The sequence below is a fragment of the Acomys minous genome, assembly GCF_964271855.1.
Source record: "Acomys minous genome assembly, chromosome: 17".
In the NCBI taxonomy this organism is placed as follows: Eukaryota; Metazoa; Chordata; class Mammalia; order Rodentia; family Muridae; genus Acomys; species Acomys minous.
In genome coordinates, this window is record NC_140500.1 from 18,026,014 (window position 1) to 18,050,312 (window position 24,299).

General features: G+C 42.6%; 2 protein-coding genes across 3 annotated transcripts in view; one reads left to right on the plus strand and one right to left on the minus strand.

Moving 5' to 3' along the window:
- LOC311588549 (alpha-2-macroglobulin-like protein 1) overlaps positions 1-18,075 on the plus strand; it is a 40,899-nt gene extending 22,824 nt beyond the window's left edge. The window contains exons 19-36 of one of the 2 annotated variants that reach the window (XM_084766289.1): positions 193-421; positions 1,071-1,200; positions 3,209-3,327; positions 4,019-4,070; positions 5,251-5,334; positions 6,244-6,420; positions 7,555-7,636; positions 8,290-8,446; positions 9,619-9,696; positions 10,944-11,109; positions 11,900-12,111; positions 13,617-13,826; positions 14,426-14,550; positions 15,109-15,199; positions 15,545-15,613; positions 16,887-16,986; positions 17,654-17,729; positions 17,930-18,075. In XM_084766289.1, the coding sequence (XP_084622415.1) occupies positions 193-421; positions 1,071-1,200; positions 3,209-3,327; positions 4,019-4,070; positions 5,251-5,334; positions 6,244-6,420; positions 7,555-7,636; positions 8,290-8,446; positions 9,619-9,696; positions 10,944-11,109; positions 11,900-12,111; positions 13,617-13,826; positions 14,426-14,550; positions 15,109-15,199; positions 15,545-15,613; positions 16,887-16,986; positions 17,654-17,706 (2,134 nt within the window). In that variant the 3' untranslated portion in view covers positions 17,707-17,729; positions 17,930-18,075. Of the gene's footprint in view, positions 1-192; positions 422-1,070; positions 1,201-3,208; positions 3,328-4,018; positions 4,071-5,250; positions 5,335-6,243; positions 6,421-7,554; positions 7,637-8,289; positions 8,447-9,618; positions 9,697-10,943; positions 11,110-11,899; positions 12,112-13,616; positions 13,827-14,425; positions 14,551-15,108; positions 15,200-15,544; positions 15,614-16,886; positions 16,987-17,653 lie in introns of both variants that reach the window. The other variant, XM_084766288.1, reaches the window with a different exon arrangement.
- The window catches only part of LOC311588561 (large ribosomal subunit protein eL42-like), a 118,256-nt gene that overhangs the window by 25,204 nt on the left and 68,753 nt on the right, over positions 1-24,299 (minus strand). The window lies entirely within an intron of this gene.

Sequence of the window (24,299 nt, forward strand, 5' to 3'; positions counted from 1 at the left end):
AAAAAAATATATATATATATATATAGTTTCTAAGGTTCGGTTCTACAGACATCAAACAAAGGGTGTGTATCTAATGCCTTACCTAAACACCAGAAGCCATTTTTCCAAGCCTTCAATCACTGTATCTGTGTGTATTGCGCATAAACTCAGTTCTCACTTAGAGGACATGTCACCAACAGCATATCTTTTCAGTTCCTCAGGCTCAGCAAATGTCTCGTTCCTTGTCCCCGATTCTATAACCCAGTGGGAGGCCAGCGCCTTCTGTGTGAATGGGGATGCTGGGTTTGGCCTTTCACCTGAAGCATCTCTGCAAACCTCCCAACCTTTCTTCGTTGATTTTTCCTTACCCTTTTCTGTTGTTCGAAATGAGCAAAGTGATCTCGTTGTCACCGTCTTCAGCTACTTGCCTACATGTGTAGAGGTAAGCTGCCCCTAAGATATGAAAACAAAAATCTAGCAAAGCTAAATTATGTATTATTTTTCATTAAATATCACCATAGTCTCTATATTAACAAATGAAAATTCATACTATGAGAAAGTCATTGCTCTCTATAATCTTTAGAAGTAATTATTTAAATTTTTAATTTTGTTTTCTGTATATGCTTGTTTTGCCTACATGTGCGTCCATGCACCATGCTCACTTCCTGTGCACATGGAAGTCAGAAAAGGACTTCAGATCCCTTGAATTTCAGTTTTGCACTGTTATGAGCTGCCACATGGGTGCTGGGAACCGAATCCAGGTCCTCTGCAAAAGCAGCAAGGGCTCTTAACTGCTGAGTGAACTCTACATCCCCAGAAATAGTTGTTTTAAATCACAACAATGTCTTGAGATTTTAATGGGAATGAGATTTTGTGAACTCGTGAATGAGTTCACAAGACATCTTGGGCATCTTTTTATTTTGCGAAGTTAAAATAAAGAGACTCTTCTTAAGATGACAAATGTCAACACTTCAAAAGACATCGAAGAAACCACTGTGCGGGGGGAAAAATTGTAGAATTTCAAGCAAAGGCGGGGCTAGGAAAGGGGGGATATTTAAAGTGCTCCCCCTGTGGCATTATTCTGTTTTTAGATTTCAGTTCAGTTAGAAGCATCTGAAAATTATGAAGCAAGCATCAACAGCCCAAATAACAATAGCAGTGATGTCCTACAAGCTGGAGAACAGAAAACATATGTCTGGATCATTACACCAAAGACACCAGGTAAGCAGCAGTATGTCTGTGCCAATCTTTCTTGGATTGAACACATTTTATCCACCTCTGTTTTCCTTAGGTTTTTGGGAAAAAAATATTCTTTTCTTCAGCATTGTATTTTTAATTCTCATTCAAAATTGTATTATTTGTATTCAAGATTCTTATAATGTAATTTCTTTATTTAGAAAGATTTTGTTCTGTTTTCTGTGTATACATATGTGCCTGCATGCATGTAGGCGCACCACGTGCATGAAGGCGCCTAGGAAGTCTGGAAAATGTGAGTGTCATACTTTTACAAAATTTCTCCTCCACCACAATCATCAATTATGAGAGTCCCTGGGATTCTTTTAAACTAAATAGGCCACCAGATACCAAAAAATACCAATCATTGGGTGAGGATCAAATACTGAGAGCTTTGCTTTAGTGCGTGGCAGTTTAGAAGTCTCTGGCTGATGATATGGGAGAAGGAGAAAAGTAAAAAGTTTAGTGAACTGGAAATGCTAAATGTACTTTTAAAGGGCATGTCATTAAAATTATTTTATTTAGGGGCTGGAGAGATGGCTCAGAGGTTAAGAGTGCTTCAGCTGACTGCTCTTCCAGAGGTCCTGAGTTCAATTCCCAGCACCGCATGGTGTCTCATAAACACCTACAAAGAGATCTAGTGCCCTCTTCTGTCATACAGACATACATGCAGGGAGAGCACTGTATACATAATAAAAATAAAAACTCTTTTTAAAATTTATTTTATTCCACATCTTGTATTCATTGTATTGTTACATCCGTGAGGAATATAAGATTGTTTTTGTTTGGGTGGTTGGTTGGTTTTGGTTTTGGTTTTTTGAGACAGGATTTCTCTGTGTAGCCTTAGCTGCCCTGGACTTCGTAAACCAGGCTGGTCTTGAACTCACAGTGATCCACATGCCTCTGCCTCCCAGGTGCTGGGATTAAAGGTGTGCACCACCATACCCAGCCGAAAGATTGTTTTGTTTTGTTTTGTTTTAATTCAGCTGTGATATTGACTCACCTCAGACCATTTTTCTATTACACATAAACTTTCTTAAATTTTATGCAGTATAAGATCTTCAAATAGGTCATTCTGGAAAATGAGACAGAATACTACACTTGCTGCTATGTTTCTGTGGCACTCAAAGGCTTTGCAAAGCAAAGAAAGAAATGAGCAAAACTCACAATAAAAAATCAGGAACAACATAGTGCTGTGTCTACAGCACACGGGTGATGTTAAGCTTTGAGGATAAGCTTTACCAATCCTTCAATGTTTATAAGCAAAGATATGGGAGATCAGTTTTGATTACACACTGTGATACCACAGAAATCAAAATCAGCGGATTTCTTGCCGGCGTTCAGTTTATATCTGGTGGCCCTTATGCTGTATCATATTTTACTATTTTTTCTTTGATCTTAGAAAACATGAGACACCCCAGTTATTCCCAGGTGTGGCGGTATTTTTCTTGGATCCCGGGAAACATTAGAAGCCCTGGTTATCTCCAGGAATGGTGGTGCACACCTTTAGTCCCAGCCCTCAGGAGGAAGAGGCGGGCAGAGCTCTCTGAATTCCAGGCTTTAGTGCACATAATGAGTTCCAGGACAGCCAGGAGCTACATGGTGACATCCTATCTCAGAAAAGCAAAAACGGAAGGAAGGAAGGAAGGAAGGAAGGAAGGAAGGAAGGAAGGAAGGAAGGAAACCACCATATGCTGTCCAAATGTCATCTTGTAAACAGTATCCAAGGTAGTGGCGGCACAGGTTCACAGAATGTTATCTTTCTTAAAAGGTGTAAGTTCTAAGGCAGTAAAAGAGTAACTTACTACAGGAACCCTGAAACAAGTAGAACAAATCATACTCCCTTATCTCCAGGCAGGAGAAGGAGCAGTTAGTTTGATCTAAACTTTAGTGAGATGGTAAAGTTTAGTTCATCCCAATCGAGACTTGATTGGTGGACCTGAAGTATCTCCCACTGGAGATGCAGTCTTCATCTTTGCCTGGCAATATTTTCCAGGTAAAGTGAATTTTACTGTAGTGGCTACATCCAAACAGAGTAATGCCTGCCCAAATGATATCAGTAAGGAACAAGACGTCAACTGGAAAGACACCGTGGTCAAAAGCTTACTAGTAGAGGTATGTAAGTGTGAAACACCAAGTTCTTCGTGATGGGAAACAGGGTCCAAGAGATAAACTAGGGCATTCTTCTTGAAAAATGCTTAATGGACCAAAGTTACTTTTGACACCAACCTTCCACTTTGAACAAATTACAGTATTATATAGACATCCTTTCTCTAATCAATACCTCAGCCCTGAAAGAGTATGTGGCTCAGTGGCTAAGTACTTGCCTGGCTTTGTGCGAAGACCTGGGCTCTCTTCTCAGTCTCTAAACCCAAGCAACCAACAGCGCCTTGGTAAGAGTGACTCTGTGAGTTCTTGACTCTTCCTGACATGAAGCAGCCTGTAATCTCCCCACCACCTTCTTATCTGACCCTAAAGTCCAAGAGACAAAACCTTATCTTGCTTTATGCTTGGGAGCAGTTCCTGTTATCCTCAATTAAACAAAACAAACAAACAAACAAACAACAGAGCAGTTGACAGTGTCACTCGATGATACAGGGTTATCCTTGCACAAGCTATGGGAGCCCAGAGCCTCAGGGTTGTTGGTAATGTGCAGAGACTTCCACCTAAGAGGGACAGGGACAAATGAATGGCACTCAGGAACAATCCTGAGCCAGCCATGCCTAAAGGAACTGATGTTTGGTCTCTTTTCCTCCATGATCTAGCTTATGATTTTCTTGTTGTTTTTGTTTACTCTCTCTCTCAGCCTGAAGGTATTAAGAAAGAAACAACCCAGAGTCTCCTTATTTGCACAAAAGGTAAGAGGGCTCTCCCAGGGATCTCTTGGTCCTAGAGAGATCTCTAAGCACAGCAGATTTGCTTTCTCAGCCTATGCACAAGCCACGAGCCAGGAGCCCACTTGTCATGTGGATGCACTTTTCCTTTTGAGGGTTTTACTTTACTTCATGTTTTATCTTCCTTGAATAATAACTTTTGGCAAACAAAGCATATATTTATGAAATTTTGTTTGTTTATTTGTTTGTTTGTTTGTCTAATAAGATTAGTCTACCAATGCCTATTTTCCCCATCTTGTATATTTTGGTTTCTTTGTTCATATAATAGTCTCACAATCTTGGCCAATGGAAAACTCGAGATTTTGTTCAAATAACACTAACAAAGTGCTTGCTTTTAGGTTCTTGATATGAAATAGTCTGTAGATTCATTACTGGCCCTCAGTTACCTGATTTATGCCCTTCATGAGTTTTGTTTCAGCTGGCTAATGGTAACCTGATTTTAATGTTTACTCAGTCTTTGAGCATTCCTTCTATGAGCTATGGGTCTTATATCTTCCATTCTTTCCTTTCACAGTTTAAGTACCAAACTGGTAGAAAACAGAAACCACTGTCTAAGTATACATCAGTTTCTGAATGTATTGATATTCTTTTGTTTGTTTATTTTGTTTTTCGAGACAGAGTTTCTCTGTGTAACCTTGGCTGTCCTGGACTCAGTTTGTAGATCAGGCTGATCTCAAACTCATAGAAACCCACCTGCCTCTGCCTCCCAGAGGTTGTGATTACAGACATGTATCGCACCCAGCTTGTATTGATATTCTAAACTAGCTCAAGTTCTCAACTTATTATTTAAATTTTTATTACATTTACTTATGTGTGTGCATGCCTGTATGTCTGCATGAGTCTACATATACCGCTGGGGGAACAGAAGTCAGAGACAACTTGCAGGAGTTGCTTCTTTCCTTCTGCCACTGGGTCCCAGGGATCGAACTCGGATCATCAAGCTTGGTGACACATGCCATTGTCCTCTGAACCATCTCACTGGCCCAAATTTTCAATTTCACTTCCTCTAATAAGCAAGACTAACTAAAGGCCTAGTCTTCCTAATAGAGTTGTTCAAACATAATCTGCTGCTGTGACTTATAGAAGGAAGGTTTGGTTTGTTTTTTTTTTTTTTTTCAGTGTTTGTATGGGTATTTTCTTTCAGGTGCCAAAGCCTCAAAGCAAATACTCCTGGAATTGCCAAGCACTGTAGTGGAAGGGTCAGCCAGATCCTTTGTCACCGTTGTGGGTGAGTTTACTAAATTCTGTGTCACGGTGACTTGAAAACCTTGTTTGAGGTGGAATTATGAAAAGTCCTAAAGTAACAGACTGGAGATTTTTTAAAAGCTGTCAGGGGAGGATCGGGTTCAGACCGCCCTTTCTGCCTGCTTCCATGTGGGATCCGAAGCATGGAGTTTCCAGACCTGCATCCTATGCTGGTGGGTAATCGCAGTTGCCAGGAAACAGGAGACCCTGCTCTAACCTGTAAATATGAATGTAATTACATTGGCCTCTTGTAGATTATGATATGTTGTGCTCCTGGGAATTTCTCAGTAAAAAGATCTATGTTTCCTAAAAGCAGTTGTTTGTTTAGCATCAACATTCAAGCCCCAAGAGGAGGGAGGGGTTATAGTTTGTATCTCAACAGGTCAGGATTTCAAAACACAAATTAGAAGCAAGCCAGCTAAGGAACACGCTTCCTAAGCTTCCTCTTTGCTCTGGGAATGAGATTCACAGAAACGTTATCACACCCGGAACTCCTCTAAATCCATTCTCCAGAAACCCTCTAAGAAACTGGGTTTGTTTGTGTGCTTTGTTTATTTTTAAATTGTGTGTGTGTGTGTGTGTGTGTGTGTGTGTGTGTGTGTGTATGAGTGCAGTGCCCAAAGAGGCCAGAGGCATTGATTCCCCCTAAAAGTAGAGTTACAGGCAGTTGTGAGCCACCCACTATGGGTGCTGGCAACTGAATTCAGGTTTACCCCAAGAGCAGCAAGGACTCTTAACCACTGAGCCACCTCCTCAGCCTCCTGTTTACACCTTTTAGAGTGAACTTTAAATAATCTCCTGTTCCCACCACGCCCTTATACCTGTGGTTACTAACGCTGCGGCAGCGGCTCAGCGTTAGTGTGAATGCATGACTCTCCCTCTCTTTCTTCAGGAGACATTCTCGGGGTCGCAATGCAGAATCTGGACAGCCTTCTCCTAACGCCCTATGGATGTGCCGAGCAGAACATTGCCCAGCTAGCGTCTGAAATTTACATACTGGAATACCTGAGAGCTACGGAGCAACTGACAGAAGAGGTCAAATCCAAGGCTCTGCTTCTCTTGTCTAATGGTGAGAGGTTAAATAGTTTCTGCCCTCAAAGATGAAATCAATTATAACCAATATCAAAACATGCTCAGTCTTACTCTGTTGTCTCCTGGTGAGACAAAAGTGGACCTAAAAGGTACTTGTGCATTCTTTTTTTACTCTAAAGTCTGTTTGCCATTTAGCCTCCTGACACATAACCATTTCAATTGGTAAACTCACCTTTATTTTAAAATTTTCTCTATTCACACACATATGCAGCAGAATGTGGTCATACCCACACCTATGTCTCACCTTCAACTCCCACCTCACCTTCCCCAGCATGCCTGCTCCCAACTTTGTGTCTTTTCTTTTTTTCTTTTCTTTTCTTTTTTTTTTTTTTTTTGATAACTCACCAAGTCCAGCTAGCACATCCATTTGTGCATGGGTATCTGGCCCTCTTCTCCAAGAGGGGAGACCCAGAAGTGGCCACGCCCTCAATAAAGATCAAGTCTCTCACTTGCTGCACCTCATCATCATCAATAGCTCCTTAGTCTAGACCTGAGCTGGAAGATCACCTACCCCATCCATGCCAGAATTGTGACTGGCTTGATCTTATGGAGGCCCTGTCCAGGTAACCGCAGCTGACATGAGCTCACAGTTGTAACAGCCATGCCATGCTCTGAAGACAGCATTTGCAACCCTTCTCCCCATCATCCAGCCCCTGCGTGCTTTCTGCCTCCTCCTCTGAGATGTCCCCTGGTCATGGAGTTAACACCAATGAACTCGTTTATAAATGGAAAACAGTTACCATAATATCCTGGTTGCTGTTGCTGTGAATAGTGGCTGAAAAACGATGCTTTTGTGAGCTCCTGGACCTGCTTGCTTAGCTGTGTTCCAGTGCAGCCAAGTGATTGGCTATGACTGCGGTTAAGGTGCGCACCAGTGATGTGAAACTGGGACGTGGAGCACAGGTCCCTGAAGTAACCTCAGGGAAGGTACTGGTTGCTAAGTGCAGTCCTGAGCCAGCTTCTAAATAAGGCCTCTTCTCTCGACACAGAAGTAGACAAAGTTGAAGTGACCACATTAGCACATCCCAGGGCTTGCATTCGCCCAGTCTGTGAGAGTCTTTTCCTCCTCTCCCAGGCTGAAAAAGCAGCTTCCTACTGTGTTGTATTTTAGGTTACCAGAAGCACTTGTCTTTCAAAAACTATGATGGGTCATATGCCGTGTTCTGCCAGAACAACCAGAAAGGAAACATATGGTAAGAGAGTTTAAAAAACAAAACAAAACATTGGTTTCAATAATATGGTTTTTTTTCTAAGCAGGACATGCAAGAAAGTGCAATCAGCTAGTGCACATTTGTGGGGGTGGGGGGTGGGCTTTCCAGCCAAGTGGGTGTCAAAGTGGTTTTAGAGAGAATAAAACAAAACCCAGAAATGTCTTATTTCATTGCGGTGCAACAAGATCCCCCGTAGTCTCATGAAACTTCCTTAGCTGTGTGATCACTTAATGACGGCTTTCAGTGATGACGCAGCTCATCAGCTCCATGGCAACTGTCACATCTTACTCCGTACCTCCCAGGCTTATGTAGCTACCAGGAAAGGAAGCTAGAAAGCCCCATGTTGTCTAGTTATAGGTCCTACCAGTCCTGTTTCTAGGCATGTGGAATCAAATGGACTATGCAGCCAGACCTTTGGGTGGCTAAAATCCACCTGCTCCAATATCTACAGATTTGCTGCTCATCGTATTTTAACCGACCCCAGCCTAAGAGCCCCTGTCAATCGGGACTAATCACTGTCAACAGTAGACAAGTTGTATGAATGCATCACGCAAAGGGACGAACACTCATGAGCCTGTTGGGCGGCTGACATCACCCTTCCCCTAACTTTTGCTTTGGTGATTCCCCCACTATAGGCTCAGTGCCCTCACTTTCAAGACACTTGAGAAGATGAAGGAATATATTTTCATTGAGGAGACAGTTCTCAAACAGACCTTAATCTGGCTCTCAAGCAAACAGAGAACGAATGGGTGCTTTGGAAGAGATGACAAGCTTGGCGACAGTGATTGGGAGGTGAGGCTTTCTTCCCCAGATTCTCTGTGTAATCTGCCCTCCCTCACCCGGGATGCTATGCCTTTCCAGTCTCCTGCACCCTCTCCGTGAGCATCAGCCGGCTTCGTGAATGTTTAGCGAGAGCCTAGACTGCCCTACATGAGTCTGTTGTTTGCCTTCAGCCTTTAGTCTTTCTATAGAGCGTCAGGCTTCTGCAATCATTAAACTGGGAAGAGGAGGAGAAAAAGGGCTCAGCAGGGAAAACATCTAGGAATTTGGAATCAGACACCACACTGAAGGAGGGGGCGGGTGAGTGTGTGAGGACTTCCTGTCCATCCTTGCCTCAGTCCTGAGGTGTATGTAAATCATGGTCTCAGGTAGAAACACAGCTCAGTCGGTAGAGTGTGTTACACAAAAACACGGCTCTCACCTCGAAGAGAATAAGACGATTTATTTTGAAGCTAGCCATGAATGACCGTGCTCCAGGAACACAGATTTAGGTCACTCCACCCGCATTCAATGCTCCAACTTTGTAACAATTTGATTAAGTTTTTTAAGTAACAGAATAAAGAAAGCCAGAACTCTGAGAACTTTTCAAATACACCCATGGTGACACTAAGTAGGTAGCCACAGCAAAGCAGAGGAAACTCAGCCCCAGGACTCAGATGATATCTGATGAGAAACTCTTAGCCTTTTGTTGGTGGAAGCTGGGAATTTGTTACGTTAAAACATTTCAAAAGGTTCTATCTGTTAGTCACAGAGTGTTGGGTCAGCCACAGAGGTGGGCAAGGAATGGATACTTAAGAGGTAAAAGATAGTTGAACTAGTTATAGACCTGCAACATCCCAACTTCTCTACAACCTCTGAGATCTTTTATCTCCTTTCTTCAAATTAATACCAAAACAGCCACATGAACTGCTTAGAATTCAGGCCAAACACTAGGGCACACAATACTATACACAGCACACATATGTTTTAAATTGTTGTTTTATTTAATCATTGTATTGAGTGTTAATAAATCCCACCCAGGTAACATGACTACTATTTACTTAACTTAAACACTGTATATTATAGTGTTTTTGCACATAGGGATGTTTGCTCAAGCACTGTTTTCCCAGTAGTCTCAGTTCAGAGGCACCGTTGGCCTTTCATGTTCTGCTAACCTGCGTGGCTCACTGTCCCTTTGTTTCCAGGGCAGCGATGAGGAGGCGGAGGTTGTGCTCACTGCTTATGTTGTCGGGACGTTCCTTGAAGTTGGACTCAATTCCAGTGTACGGAATTCTCATCCTCTCTGGCTTTACTCTGCCGCATGCACCTTAGACAGATCCTAGGTTCCGAATGAAACTCTTAGATAGGATAAGATACCAGGACAACAGTTGATCCATTACCATCCTTGAAAGAGATGACGCTCAAAATTCTTTTGATTCACTGATACTTTTGATGGATAGGATTGAGGTTTTCCCCAGGGAAACTCATGAAAAAAAAAACTCAGCTTTTCCTACGATCTCTGGTATTTATATGTTTTCTGAAGTGCAGCCGTGGACTTCATATTATGAACCTCTGATCTGCTGGACGTGATGGCACACACCAGTATCCAGTGGTAATCCCAGGATTCAGGAAGTCATGGCAACGGATCATGGCATTTGAGGCTGGTCTTGCCTATATAGCAAGACCCAGACTCAAAAACCAAAAGCAACGGTCACTGACAAAGAATTCCTACAGTAAAGCCATAGTATAAAAAAATTTGTTCCCAACCCTCTGACGCATTTTCACTATGGTTTCAATCCACAGACTATCCATTTACTGTGTGTTTTGGGGCTCATCAGTGTATCATGAAATGCAAACCTCTATTTAAAGGATGAAAGGAAGGCATTTTTGGCCTAATGAAACTGTATGCTATCTGAGGAATTAGCTCAGTGAGTAAAGTATTTGCCTCACATGCGTGAGGGCCTGAGTTCAATTCCTAGCACCCATGTACAAATGCAGGGTGACATAGTGACACCTGCCTATAATTCTACTGCTGAGGAGACAAAAAAGACAGATCCTTGGGCCTTGCTGACCAGCAAGGCTAACATAATTGGTGAGCCCCAGGCAAAGATAGACATCTCAAATCATGTAATTAGTGGTCTTTAATATCCGCTGGCCACCATGACTCATGTACACACATCCACACACACATATATGTTTTGTGACATGGAAGAAGTTTATTTTATAGCTAGAATACTGCTGATCTGATATTTAAAATTCATTTTACTCCTTAAATTTTGTTTCCCACCCCCCATACTAATAGTAATCCAAATGTATTATAATGTTGTTTTAAAAATAAGGCATGTGAATGTTTATGATAGACTTATATGTAAAAATAGAACATGTGACTGCATATGGTAGGCTCTATATAAAATGTGCTTCGGCGATATATTGTTTACATTGTGAACACAATAAGCAATAGTTAGCATAAGTATTCGACAAACCCATGAGCTGATGAGGCGTCACTTACAAGTGTGTCTTCTCCCACTAGTTTCCTCCCCTCCGCAACGGTCTCTATTGCCTGGAGGAGGCATTTTCAAATGGTGTCACCAAGGGCTACACTCGTGCTATTCTGGCTTACTCGTTTGCCTTAGCTGGGAAAGAGGAGCAAGCGAAATCCTTACTCCTAACCCTGGATCAAGCTGCTACCAAAAAAAGTAAGTCATGTTGCCATTCCTGGTGGGGAAACTCCTGAAAACAAGTGAGGAACTTACTGAGGATTCAGATCAGGACCCTCCCTCCACCAAGGCGCCTCTGCGGACCATGCCAGTGCCCGTGCCTTCAAAAATTATCAGAAATTTAATTTCCCTCTTTCCCTTTTCACTGATTTTTCTCACACGAGCGAAGCAAAGTAAGGGCCAGCGTGTCGCAGGCAGTAATAATTACTTCTGAAATCGCTTATGGTTCTGTGGAGATGCCGTATTTACGTCCAAGGATGTGTCATGATACCACAGACAGGGCAACTTAACCCTCAGAATGCTTCTCCCTCAAGTGAGAAGTGGAAGACGCTGAGAGCAGGAAGTGAGGGGGCTTTGCTTGGGGTAGATGGCCATGTTCTCTACCTGGAGTGTTTCCTCTGTGCATGGAGTGTTTCCTCTGTGCATGGAGTGTTTGTTTCCTCTGTGCACATAGTGTTTCCTCCTTAGCTCTCCATTTTGTGTGTCCACATTTCCTCTTTTCATATTGGCCATCAAATCAGATCACGTACCGCCTTAGAAAGCTCATTTTTAACATTACCACCTCTTTAAAGATCCCTATCCTGGAAGTCAAGTCACATTCTGAGATCAAGACTTCAGGATGTGAGTTTAAAGTTCAGACCACAACAAGAATCCAATGGATAAAACCTGTTTTCCCCCCCTCCCCCTTCCCTCACCTCCCCTTAGAGAAACTTGTTTTAAGGACTGTGGGAATTTTTTTATAGAGACTGGGTTTTCTCCTTTTTCTCAGATAATGTGATATATTGGGAGAAAGATGAGAAACCCCAAGCAGAAAACTCTCCGCCCTTCATTCCTTCGGCACTCTCTGGGGAGGCGGAGAAGACGTGCTATGTGCTGCTGGCTGTCATTTCCCAGGCCACTCAGGACCTCGATTATGCCAGCAAGATCGTGCAGTGGCTTGCCCAGCGGATGAACTCCCACGGAGGCTTCTCTACCACGCAGGTGATTAGCCTGAGAGGAGGTGGCTGTGTTTAACGCCAAAGATGACACTCAAAATGACAATAGCAGTCACGAAAAGATAGCTGCTGAGATGAAGAGCATTTGATATCCTTTTAAAAGATTTACTTATTTTGCTTTATTATATGAATGTTTTGCGTGCGTGTGTGCACTACATACACGCCCGTTGGAGTGCCTCCATCTGGAGTTAGAGATGCTTGCCAGCCACCGTGTGGGGGCTGGGGATTGAACCTAGGTCCTCTGCAAGAGCAACAGGGCTCCTAACCACTGAGCCACGCCTCCAGCCCCCACACTTGATATTCTGGATCCTGTTTTATTTAGTGAGTTATTATTCGTGGGTTCGACACTGTGTTTCAGACACTCTTGCAAGGAGACTGTATTTTAGATGACAAATGAGACCTCCCCTTTAAGGAATTCAGGCTGGCTACATCCCTCCCTCTCCTTTGCACACTGGACAGCAGACTGAAAACCTGGAAGAGAGTGTCTTCATAAGAGCAGAGTGGTCGAGGCACATGCCAACTAAGAAGAAAGACTCCTCTGTGCTTCCATGGTCTCCACATCAGAAAAAGTAAACGGAGGGGATAGAAAACAAGAAAATGAATGATCATGAGGCAGAAGACAATTCCTTCTCTAACACACACACACACACACACACACACACACACACACAAACAAAAACCGAGAGTCAAGAGAAATGCAGTGTCACTTAATGAGGACAAGGTCCCTTTCTAGTCCTCCTTTAAGGCTGAGTCCCTTGAGATGGCAGGCTGATGAATTTCCAAAGACCCTTTTCTGACCTTTGTCCCTCTTTGAAGATGAGGGTACAGAAGCTGGGTGTGGTGGCGCACGCCTTTAATCCCAGCACTCGAGAGGCAGAGGCAGGTGGATCGCTGTGAGTTAAAGGCCAGCCTGGTCTACAAAGTGAGTCCAGGACAGCCAAGGCTACACAGAGAAACCCTGTCTCAAAAAACCATAAAAAACAAAACAAAAACAAAGATGAGGGGACAGAAAAGTGAGGTTGTCACATTGTTCGCCACCTTCACTTTCTGACTAGATTTGACATGATTTTAGGAGTGGAGACGGTTATTTATATATTTTAAAAAATATTTTAGGGCCCTGGAGAGATGGCTCAAAGGTTAAGAGCACTGACTGCTCTTCCAGAGGTCCTGAGTTCAATTCCCAGCAACCACACGGTGGCTCACAACCATCTATAATGTAATCTGGTGTTTTCCTCTGGCCTGAGGATGTACATGCAGGGAGAACACTGTATACATAATAATAAATAATTAAATATTTTAAAAATATGTTGGAAAATGAAAATCTAATTAATTTGCCAAAGAAAATGAACTGGCAGCAACTTGCACAACTAAACATCCTCTCTTGTTTGAGGCATCCTTTCTTGTCCTCTCTCCAGTATCACGAACGTGTGTAGGGACTGATTGAAAGTTCAAGGTCAACAATGACTGGCTTTGCACTACTGTTCTGTGCAGGACACTACAGTATGCCTTCTCGCCCTAACCCGATACATGAAGTTAACCGGATATAATCCTCAAAACACCGTCACCGTGAGCACTGAAGAATCTGAGGAGGTTTTCCATGTTGACAGTGATAACCGCCTTCTGGTGCAGCGTTCAAAATTATCCGAAGGGCACGGACAATATACAGTAGATGTTGAAGGAGAAGGCTGCACGTTTGTCCAGGTAATGAAAGCCCTTCTCAGAGGGAGAACTGAACTAGCCTATAAGAATGCTCCCAACAGCTAAACTAAACAGTGATTTAATATTATACACTCTCTCCAACTGTCTCTTTCTACACACACACACACACGCACACGCACACGCACACGTACATATACACAAATTAAACATTTTTAAAAATTTAATTAAAGTTGTTCTTAGGCAGCTTTGGGAGGCACAACAGGCTAACGGAAGTTCCTTGATGGACACTGCTGGTAGAAAGTATTTTGTCCTCATCAAATCATATCATCATGCTGCATCTCACATAAAGCACTTTGATAATGGAGTTAAAGGGTTAAGAGGTTCTTCAGTTCTCACTACAGGATGACTTTCTTTTGGGGGGGCTTATTACATATTTTTTTAAATTTTATTTTATTAATTTATTCATATTACATCTCAATGGTTATTCCCTCCCTTGCATTCTCCCATTCCTCTCTCCCTCCCATTTTCCCCTTATTCCCTCCCCTATGACTGTGACTGAGTCCCCCCCCCCCCTGTATATGCTCATAGGGTATGAAGAATAGCAGACTACAGGATGACTTTCAACCCTCCATCCTTCCCAGGCAACCCTCAGGTACAATGTGCCGCTTCCTAAGAAGGCGTCGGGATTTTCCCTTTCCCTGAAGATGGGAAAGAGCAACTCTTCAGATGGATTCCAGACTAAGTTTGACCTCACCGTGACCCTCGCGTAAGTGTGACTTGTTGATAACCACTCCCAGCTTAGAGAACTACATCAAAGACTTATTCCAAAAAGGACTGAAGAAAAACACATTTGAGTGACAAGGATGATGGTGGGTCACTTGTTAACAGGTGTATTCTATACCTCAGCCACTTCACTGCTCTTCTAGATGCTGGCTTGTTAGACAGACCGTCAGCAAGGTCTACACAGATATGCCTCCCATCCCCCGGAAGCTCTCCTTGGGTGTCCAGCAGTCGAAAGCCGACAGGAGCCTACATGGCATCAACAAGGAAGAATTGTTTATAGGTTCCAATTTTGTGAGATTTGAGGAAGCTTTGCATTCACAGACTTCATGATCGGCGCCAGCTAATGTCACACCACACACTAGTCACCTCTCGGCTGTCACTCAGTTGTAACTGTTCTCGGGTGCTTGAGGATGAAGTCTTCCCAGCTTCTGCCAGCTTTCCAGACTTCAGGCTTATTAATGCATCTGTCGCCCCACTGTTCTCACAGAGAGAACGCCCATGTCTAAGCCCATGTAGGAATATCTTTGATTTTTCATCTCAGGTACACTGGAGCTCACGAAAGCTCGGATATGGTCTTTGTGGATGTAAAGATGCTCTCTGGGTTCACGCCTGTGCTCTCATCGATCGACGAGGTAAGTAAGAGTAGCCCTGTTCCCCCGGCACAAAGAAAAGGAGAGTGCTTAAAAAGTAAAGTAAATAACAGAGCTCTTCCTCTTAGCATGCTTCTGCGGATCTCACATTTGTATTTTGCCTGTACTGGGACAGGAGGAATGATATTTTTATTCTGCAGCAATGCAGAGTCAGTATGCCCACTGGTCATGGTGTATCTCTTTACCCAGTTCCCTTGTATACTCGCAGAAACACTGAGGTACAAAGGGACATTCCCCAATGCAGAAGGCATAGCACTCATTCCCAGAGCGGGGCTCGCGGGCGTTGAAATGTGTGATCCTCAACACTTCTTGTCAATCTCTTCAAAGCTTAAACGCACTGGCCAAGTGATGAAGACAGACATAAAGAACGGCCATGTTCTTTTCTACTTGAAAAATGTAAGTTCAGCAACAATAGTTGTTGTTGTTGTTGTTGTTGTTGTTTTCTTCCATGGCTTTGTTTCTGAGTTTTGTTTCATGGCTTTGTCTTCTGAAGGGTGTTTGAAAGCTTCTATTTGTTATGGACATGTGTGAAAGAGCTTATTGTTTCAATGAGACGTTGAATGTAGTCTGTGTTCTGTCTCACTAATCATATCCTTTGTATTAACAAGTTATATTGTGTAAGGCATAGTTACATGACTAGATAGTCCTCATGTTTAAAAACATTTTCATTCCTTACAGAACGTAATGTGCTCAGTTACAGAGATGAACGGCTCTTCTACAGCTGGAACTCCAATGAAGAATGACATAGTTTTTTTTATTCCTTAAACTGTATATAATTAAAGTATATACTGTGACATTTTGATATACATATACTTTGTGAGTTGATTCTTATAAACACGTTAACAACCCTCTCTTCATACAATTACCTTTTTAGTATAATAGGTTTAAATATTATTAAATATTAGATATTTACTCAGTTTCATATATGTATGCAGCATATTTTGGTCATATTCACTCTTCATTCCCCACACTTCCTCTGAGGACACACACACACACACACACACACACACACACACACACACACACACACACACACACTCCCAACCTCACATCCTCTTTTTAGTAACCCACTGAGTCTAATTAGTGCTGTCCATACTCACATGGCTTCCCCATTGTCCAGCAGACACCCATTGCCAATGGTCCTTTTCCTAAAATGCCAAGTAATTTCCTATTGTGGAAATGCCACAGTTTCTATATCCATTAATCTGTTGACAAGCAGACACAGATTATTTCTGTCCTTGGCAGTTGTGACCAATGTTGAAGTGAGCATGGCCATGCCTTTTCAAGATAATGATTGAATTTCTCTAGAATGCATCTGCACAAGTAGGCTTTCTGAATAATATAGTTCTGTTTTTCCTTTGGGCATGATAAACGCTAAGTTGTCATGTGAATGTCAAATTCATCTTTTCTATGCATACATCATTTTCACGCATACCAACCTTCAAGTACATTTCTTAACAACATGACCACCTACGCACCTTAACATAAGCACTGTGGCTTAAATGTTCACCTGACTTAATGTCAGCTACGTAATTACTTTATTATTATATAAAATAGTGATGGGCTAGGTATTTTAGTTAGGCCAGTCATGTGCTTGCAGAGTAAATTACTCAATGAGTTTCTTTTTTTCTGACCTACTAGGACTTGCTAATTATTCATATCTTTATAGGTCTCCCGGACAGAAACCAGCTTCACCTTCTTTGTTGAACAAACCAACCTTGTGTCCAACAGCCAGCCAGCCCCCGTCACGGTCTACAGTTATGAAAGAGGTAAGCAACCATATCTCAGCCACTGAACATGTCCATAGCTCACAGTCTCTGAGCCACTGCATTCCCCCCAAATCACCACCGTCCATCTGCAAAAAGTGAACAAGTGATGGCTTCATGTTATGTGATAATTTTTTAAAATTCCATGATGTGGATTCTGACTTTGCCAGTTCCCACTATATCGTAACACTTAGAATCTCATGGGTGTATTGTTAAAAACAAACAAACAAACAAACAAACAAACAAACTCTCTTTTAACTTGAAATATAAACAATGCTAACCTTCCAAGACTTTCAATTGTTGTCGTTATTGCCAAGTCAAATACTTACTATATTACATGATGCTTCTGTGGTTTTGACTTACAAATGGAAGAGAAAACACTATAGGAAAAATGTAATAGATTATGCTTCAAAACAATGACACAGCCCCTGGAAGGTCAGTTTGATTACTTTCCCATCGGTCAAGGAGTAGATGAATACAGTCTGTCCTTTACATTCCATCCCACGACTTCAAATAGCAGAATAGTTAAGAATTGAAAAAATGGATGGATGATGACGTCTCTTCAAAAAATTTTGGAAAGATTAGATTCAGTGTCTTCGCATGGCCTGACATAGTCAAGTTACACAGAGCTGGAGAGGTAGTAAAGACAAACACTCTTTTTATTTTCCAGATGAATATGCCCTTGATTCGTACAACATCAATAACACTTCAGATTCCGAATAATGCAAAGAAGAGCACGGAGAGAAGTAAGGACTTTGTAACGGAGCCTTCATAGCCATGCTCTTCTTAAAGTCTCTCATCTTTTATTAATATGCTGACATGTCATAAATATATATGTACTTATACATCAGCATGTATGTCATATTTACAGATTTGTGTGTATATATACATATATAAAGACACATACATGTGTACTTATTGTTTAAACTTTACTTTAAATCCCAAGTAGGAGACTATTTCTTTGAGTAAACTGCTCTTCTGGTCACCATCCTAATGGAGAGCCACGACCAACCACCTCACATCCTGAAGAGTCTTTGATCACAATGACTTCTTGTCTGTTTCACTTCCCTTCTTCCCATTAAATTGCATCGTTTCAAGTCTGAGGCCACTGTTTTCTCTTCTGTGTAGCTTTCATGTTAGGAGTCTCAATGCCACTGAATAATTTGCTTCATTTTTTTGTCAAGCTTAAACTCAAGTTTGGGTACCTAAGCTCTACAGAACTGGAATCCTCCAGTACCCAAAGAGGGAGAAGAGTAGGTCAAAGGAGTGGACATGGAGGAGATTAGACTAAAGTTGCAAAGTACTCTGGGTTGGCTCAACATGGAAACACACACAATAAAAGACAGACTCCTCTCAGGGAGCCATCAAAACCCTGGCAGGAGGGAAGCAGAAGAGCCCTGAGTTAAGTGGTAGATGGACTGATGGTAAGACTGAGAGGCTAACTGGAGAGCATTTTGCCATCTTAAAACCTATTGTACTGCTTCAAGCTTCCCACTTGTACCTGGCGAGCAACACTGTGCATCTACTCTGTCTGACCGAGCACTCCTGCTGTGGAAATGAGTTTATACTGAGGACAGAAAAGTGAAAAGAAGCTGCAGAAAATGATAGAAATGAAAAGGTTCTATATCGGTTTTCACATGGGCTTCTGGATTCACTAAGGTTCTTTACATACACGGAAAGGTATCCAACACATTCTCAAGTTGTGCAGTTAAAGAATTTGGAATCAATGTCTCCTAGACCAGTGGTTCTCAACCTTCCTAAGGCTGCCACCCTTTAATACAGTTCCTCGTGCTACGGTGACCATCCCAATCATAAAATTATTTTGTCACCACTTTATAACTGTAATTGTACTACTAGTATGAGTTGTAATAAAATCTCTGTATTTTCCAATGGTCTTAGGCAACCCCTGTGAAAGGGTCATTCAATTCCACCCCTCCCCCAGGACTAGTGACCCACAGGTTGAGAACCACTGTCCCATACTATCAGGATACAACAAAATGTGAGAATATAAAGCACTCGGGTAGTGATATGTGTTCCTGCGTGTAGTTCCTCTGCTCAGGATAGCATGCTCAGAGCACCTAAGCACATTTAACCAATATGCCCTTTGATTGACATCGCTCTGAGCACTTGCCTCCATCTGTGCAGGTGACTCGGCTTATTCTACTTAGTTAAGATTTGGCTCTTCTATTTTATCAAACACGGCAATTAAAACATGTAAGCAGTCCATTGGCACTCATAAAGATATTAAAATAAAAAAAAAACACAGTCTGCCTGAATACTTAAATATTCCACTCAAGGAAAAATGCCCCTTATATATAACGTAGCATTGAAGCATTTTGCTTTTCTGTTGTTTTGATATGTTTGTAGGAAACTTTTTTTTCCTAAACAAATGATCAATTCTCACTTCATTTGTGTATTCAGTAATGACACTGAATATATAATACGATGGTTTCTTACATTAAAAACAAGGAAGAAGGGACCGATGATGACAATAGGCAACTGGCCAATTGTTGACCTGCCTTCTGATAGACTGATGGACAGCCCCAGCTTTTGTCCACTCTGTCATGCTGACCTAGTTCAGAGCCCTAGTCTTGAGTGTTGATAGTTGCTTAACACACCCTTGATGCTTAAGGTAGAGCAGCGAATGAAAGCACAGAAACAGCCACCCTCATGATCTAACCTTCTGATGGGAAAGATAAATGATATATTTATAATGTAATCAAAAATGTAAGCAGACGCAGTAGACAAACATAAAGTGAGCAAGGAGAAGGTGATGAGTGTTGTGGGAGCTATAAAGTGTAGTGAAGGCTGAGAGGGCCCAGGGTACCCTGAGAGCAGGGAACAGGACAGACTGAAAGATGAGACACAGCTTTAGGGATAACCTCATATAGCAATGATATTTAAGCAAAGGCCTGAGGTAGGAAAGGGAGTTCATGACATAGATATCTCAGGAAAGACTACTCCTGACTGTGAGATCAGCAAGGAAAAGGTATCAGTGTGCTGTATGAGCATAGACAAGCAGCTAAGTGTGAACAGAAGAAATCAAGGTTGGGCACCAGACGCCAGACCAGGTAGGGGACTGAGGGTCATCTCTAGGACTTAGCTTTCTCTCTGTAACTCATTGCAGGGTTTTAGGTAGATAGGTGGTTTCTGACTGGTTCTTCTAGCATGATCACCTGACTACAGTCATTGAGGAGACTCAACGATTTGGAGGGAATGTTACCTACACAGTAGCATATGTATGCATATTCAACATATACATTATATATAATATATATATATGTATACACACACACATATATATGTGAACAAATCTAACCAAGACAGTGAAAGACATGTACTATGACAGCTTTAAGACAGAGTGTTACACGGCATTTTCCTCCTCCACGCCAGCCCATTCCCTCCAGGATAGAACGGAAGGCTCCTGACCCACAGGAGGGAAGCAAATTCACATACCCTACACAATATACAAATCTAAAATACAAAAAGGACTAAGCTATCTCGAGAGAGGGGGGACTCAAGCAACTGTGGAAAGAAAAGATATCAAAACAGTGGATCTGCCTGCAGGTGGTATAGAGAGCTCCAGGAATGTATTTTCAGGAAGTGTTACCCATGGGGGTGGCCTTTCTGGAAATATAGCTACTGAGCTATTCCTATTCCCTGTAAGTAACCCCTCCCATATATTCCTGTTAGTAACCCCAATATTTGAATAGAAATGGCCCCCACAGGCTCATATATTTGAATGTTTAGTCACCAGGGAGTGGAACTCTTTGATAGAATTAAAAGGATTAGGAGGTGTGGCCCTGTTGAAGGAAATGTGTCATTGAGAGCGGCCTTTGAGGTTTTCGGAAGCCCATACCTGACCCAGCATCCCCCTCTCTCTCTCTGCCTGGGGATCATGATGTAGCTCTCGGCTTTTTGTCCAGTGGGATATATGTGGGGACATGCTCCCGGACATGATGATAATGGACTATATATCTGAAATTGTAAGCAAGCCCCCAGTAACGTACTTTCTTTTAAGCCACATACAGGTGGTGCACACCTGTAACCCCAGCACTCAGGCAAGCAGAGGCAGGCCTAGAGCTCTGTGAGTTTGAGGTCAGCCTGGTCTACAAAGTGAGGCCAGGACAGCCAAGGCTACACAGAGAAACCCTATCTCAAAAGGAAGGAAGAAAGGAAGGAAGGAAGGAAAGGGAAAGAAAAGGAACTTTCTTTTATAAAAAGTTGTCTTGGTCCTGGTGTCTCTTCACAGCAATAAAACTGACTAAGGCAAAATTTGGTACCAGGGACTAGGATTCTGCTATGAGAGGTGTGACCCTGCTGTTTGAGGGAGAAATATGGAAGACTGTGGGACTGTTGGACTAGAAAGGTGTTGGAAGATTTAAGTGGGGCTTAATGGGCCATCCTTGTGGGGACATGGAAAGCATGCTCTTCCATGACGGTCATTTGAACTGTGCGGACCCAGCTTAAGAGGTTTCAGAGGAGAAGTATATTAGTAAGTGACGTAGAGACTGCTCATATGATATTTTGGCAAAGAACATGGCTGTTTTCTGCCCCATGCAAAAAAAAAAAAAAAGCCTGGGGCTAAGTTACAAAGTTTTAGATTAGTGGTGTGGTAGAGGAGATTTCAAGACAGCCTAATATTGACTGTGTCATGTGTTTATTAGTGATCATCCTTATGCAGATCTATACGGAAAGGAGCAAGCTGGACCAAGAGCATTTCAGTCAGAGTTTCTATTACTGCCACAACCAAAAAGCAAGTAGGGGAGGAAAGGCTTAGACTTTTGACTCACACCTCCAGGTCATAGTCCATCGTTGGAGGAAGTCAGGACAGGAACTCAAGCAGGGATGGAACCTAGAGGCAGGAGCATCTGATGCAGAGGCCATAGAGGGGTGCTGCTTACTGCCTGCTTTCTTATAGAACCCAGGACCACCAGCCCAGGGATGGCACCACCCACAATGGGCTGGGCCCTCCCCCATTGATCACTAATTGAGAAAGTGCCCTACAGCTGGATCTCAGGGAGGCATTTCCTCAACTGAGGCTCCTTTCTTTGTGATGACTCTAGCTTGTGTCAAGTCGACACACAAGACCAGCCAGTACAAAGAGAAGTGCAAACTGTACAATCTGAGAAGAAAAGGAGCACCAGGAAATGGAATGGTGCTAAGTCCAGTGCTCAAGGAGATAAAAATTTCAAGAAAAGCCTGACACTACATGGAATAAAGAAAGTGGTGGCCTAAGGCAAGAACCCACTCAGCTAAGTTTCCAACTTGTAAAAACAAATCAAAGAAAAGCTTAAGAAATGAAGCTAACCATTGTTTTAGCTAGGGTTACTATTCCTGAGATGAAACACCATGCCTAAAGCAAGTTGGGGAGAAAGGAATTTATTTGTTGTCTTCTTCTTCTTCTTCTTCTTCTTCTTCTTCTTCTTCTTCTTCCTCTTCTTCTTCTTCTGGGTTTTTCAAGACATGGTTTCTCTGTGCAGCCTTGACTGTCACTTTGTAGACCAGGCTGGCCTCCAACTCACAGATCTACCTGCCTCTGCCTCCCAAGTGCTGGGATTAAAGGCGTGCGACAACACTATCAGCCAGGCTTGGCTTACACTTTTATGTCACTGAAGGACAGGAACTCAAACAGGGCAGGAACCTGGAGTCAGGAGCTAATGCAGAGGTCATGGAGGAGTGCTACTTACTGGTTTGCTCATCATGGCTTGTTCAGAAAACCCAAAACCACTAGCCCCCAAATATGGCACTACCCACAATGGACTGGGCCCTCCCCGATCACTAATTAAGAAAATACCTTGTAGCCAGTTCAATTGAGGTTCCTCCTTTCAGATAACACAAGTTTTGTCAAGTTGACATAAAACAAGTCAACACAACCATCAGCAGCAAAACCCGGTAATTAAAGTAGGGAGCCATGTTTCAGCCCCAGCAAGCAACAGAACTTGGTAGTTTTAGCCACTGAGTTTGGAAGAAGTGGTCTGGCTTTAGAGTAAATGATACAAGAAAGAGGTTGTGAAATCTCCCTCCTCAGGTAAGAAAAGCCACTGAGGCCAGGAGTATACTACAGATGTTCTTGCATGAAGGTGCAGCAGAGTGACCACTTTGTGAAGCTGAAAGGTGAAGCCTGGATTTCATTGGAGACTCCAAGATGTTGGAGATGCCAGAGCCATGAGGCACTGGCCAAGAGGAGCAACATACAGGGTGTGGAACCAGCCCGAGAGAAGTGTGCTGCAGTCTCCAAGGCTGAAAGGAATTGGAGATCTGAAGCGTGCTTTGACATCAAACATGGAGATGCAGACTTTGGAGGTTGCCCTGCTGGTTTTAGGTCTTGCTTTGGTCCAGTTTTTCTTTACTATGCTTGCTTCCGCCATTTTGGAACAGTAAGCGGGTACCATTGTATGTAGGAAGTATGTGATCTGCTTCTTTATTTTAATTTTCTAGGAGATAACAGTTAAGGGATTGGCATGGGTCTCAGAGACTTTGAACTTTGGACTTTTAAGCAGTGTTGAGACAGTGCTAGGTGACGTGAACTTTTGAAGCTGGGCTGAATGGGTTTTTGCATTATGATAATGGCCAAGGAGGAGAATATGGTGGTTTGGATAAGAATGCCCTCCCATGGGATTATATATTTGAATGCTTAGTCACCTGAAAGTAGAACTCTTTGATAAAACTAGAAGGATTAGGAGGTGTGGCCTTGGAGGAAGTGTGCCACTGGGTGTGGGCTTTGAGGTTTCAAAAGCCCATGCCAGGCCCAGTCTCTTTCTCTGCCAGCAGATCCTGTTGTAGCTCTCAACTACTTCTCCAGGACCATGCCTACCATGCCTACTGCTGTGCTTTCTGCCATCATGATAATGGACAAAACCTCTGGAACCATAAGCAAGTCCCCAACTAAATGTTTTGCTCTTATAAGAGTTGCCTTGGTCGGGCTGGAGAGATGGCTCAGTGGTTAAGAGCGCCGCCTGCCCTTTCAAAGGTCCTGAGTTCAATTCCCAGCAACCACATGGTGGCTCACAACCATCTGTAATGTGATATGGCGCCCTCTCCTGGCTTGCAGAAGTACATGCAAGCAGAGCACTGTATACATGATAATAAATAAATAAATTAAAAAAAAAAAAGAGTTGCCTTGGTCATGGTGTCTCTTCACAGCAATAAAACACTAAGTAAGACATCATTAGCTCACCAAGTTGGATACTGCTGCAACCATTACATTGGTCTTTTACAGGCTCCTTTCTGAGGTGAGTAGATGTGTGTATGTTGTAGCTCCCCAGGAAAAGTATGTCATACAACACACTGTATAAAGAAATTGGAAAAAGCAG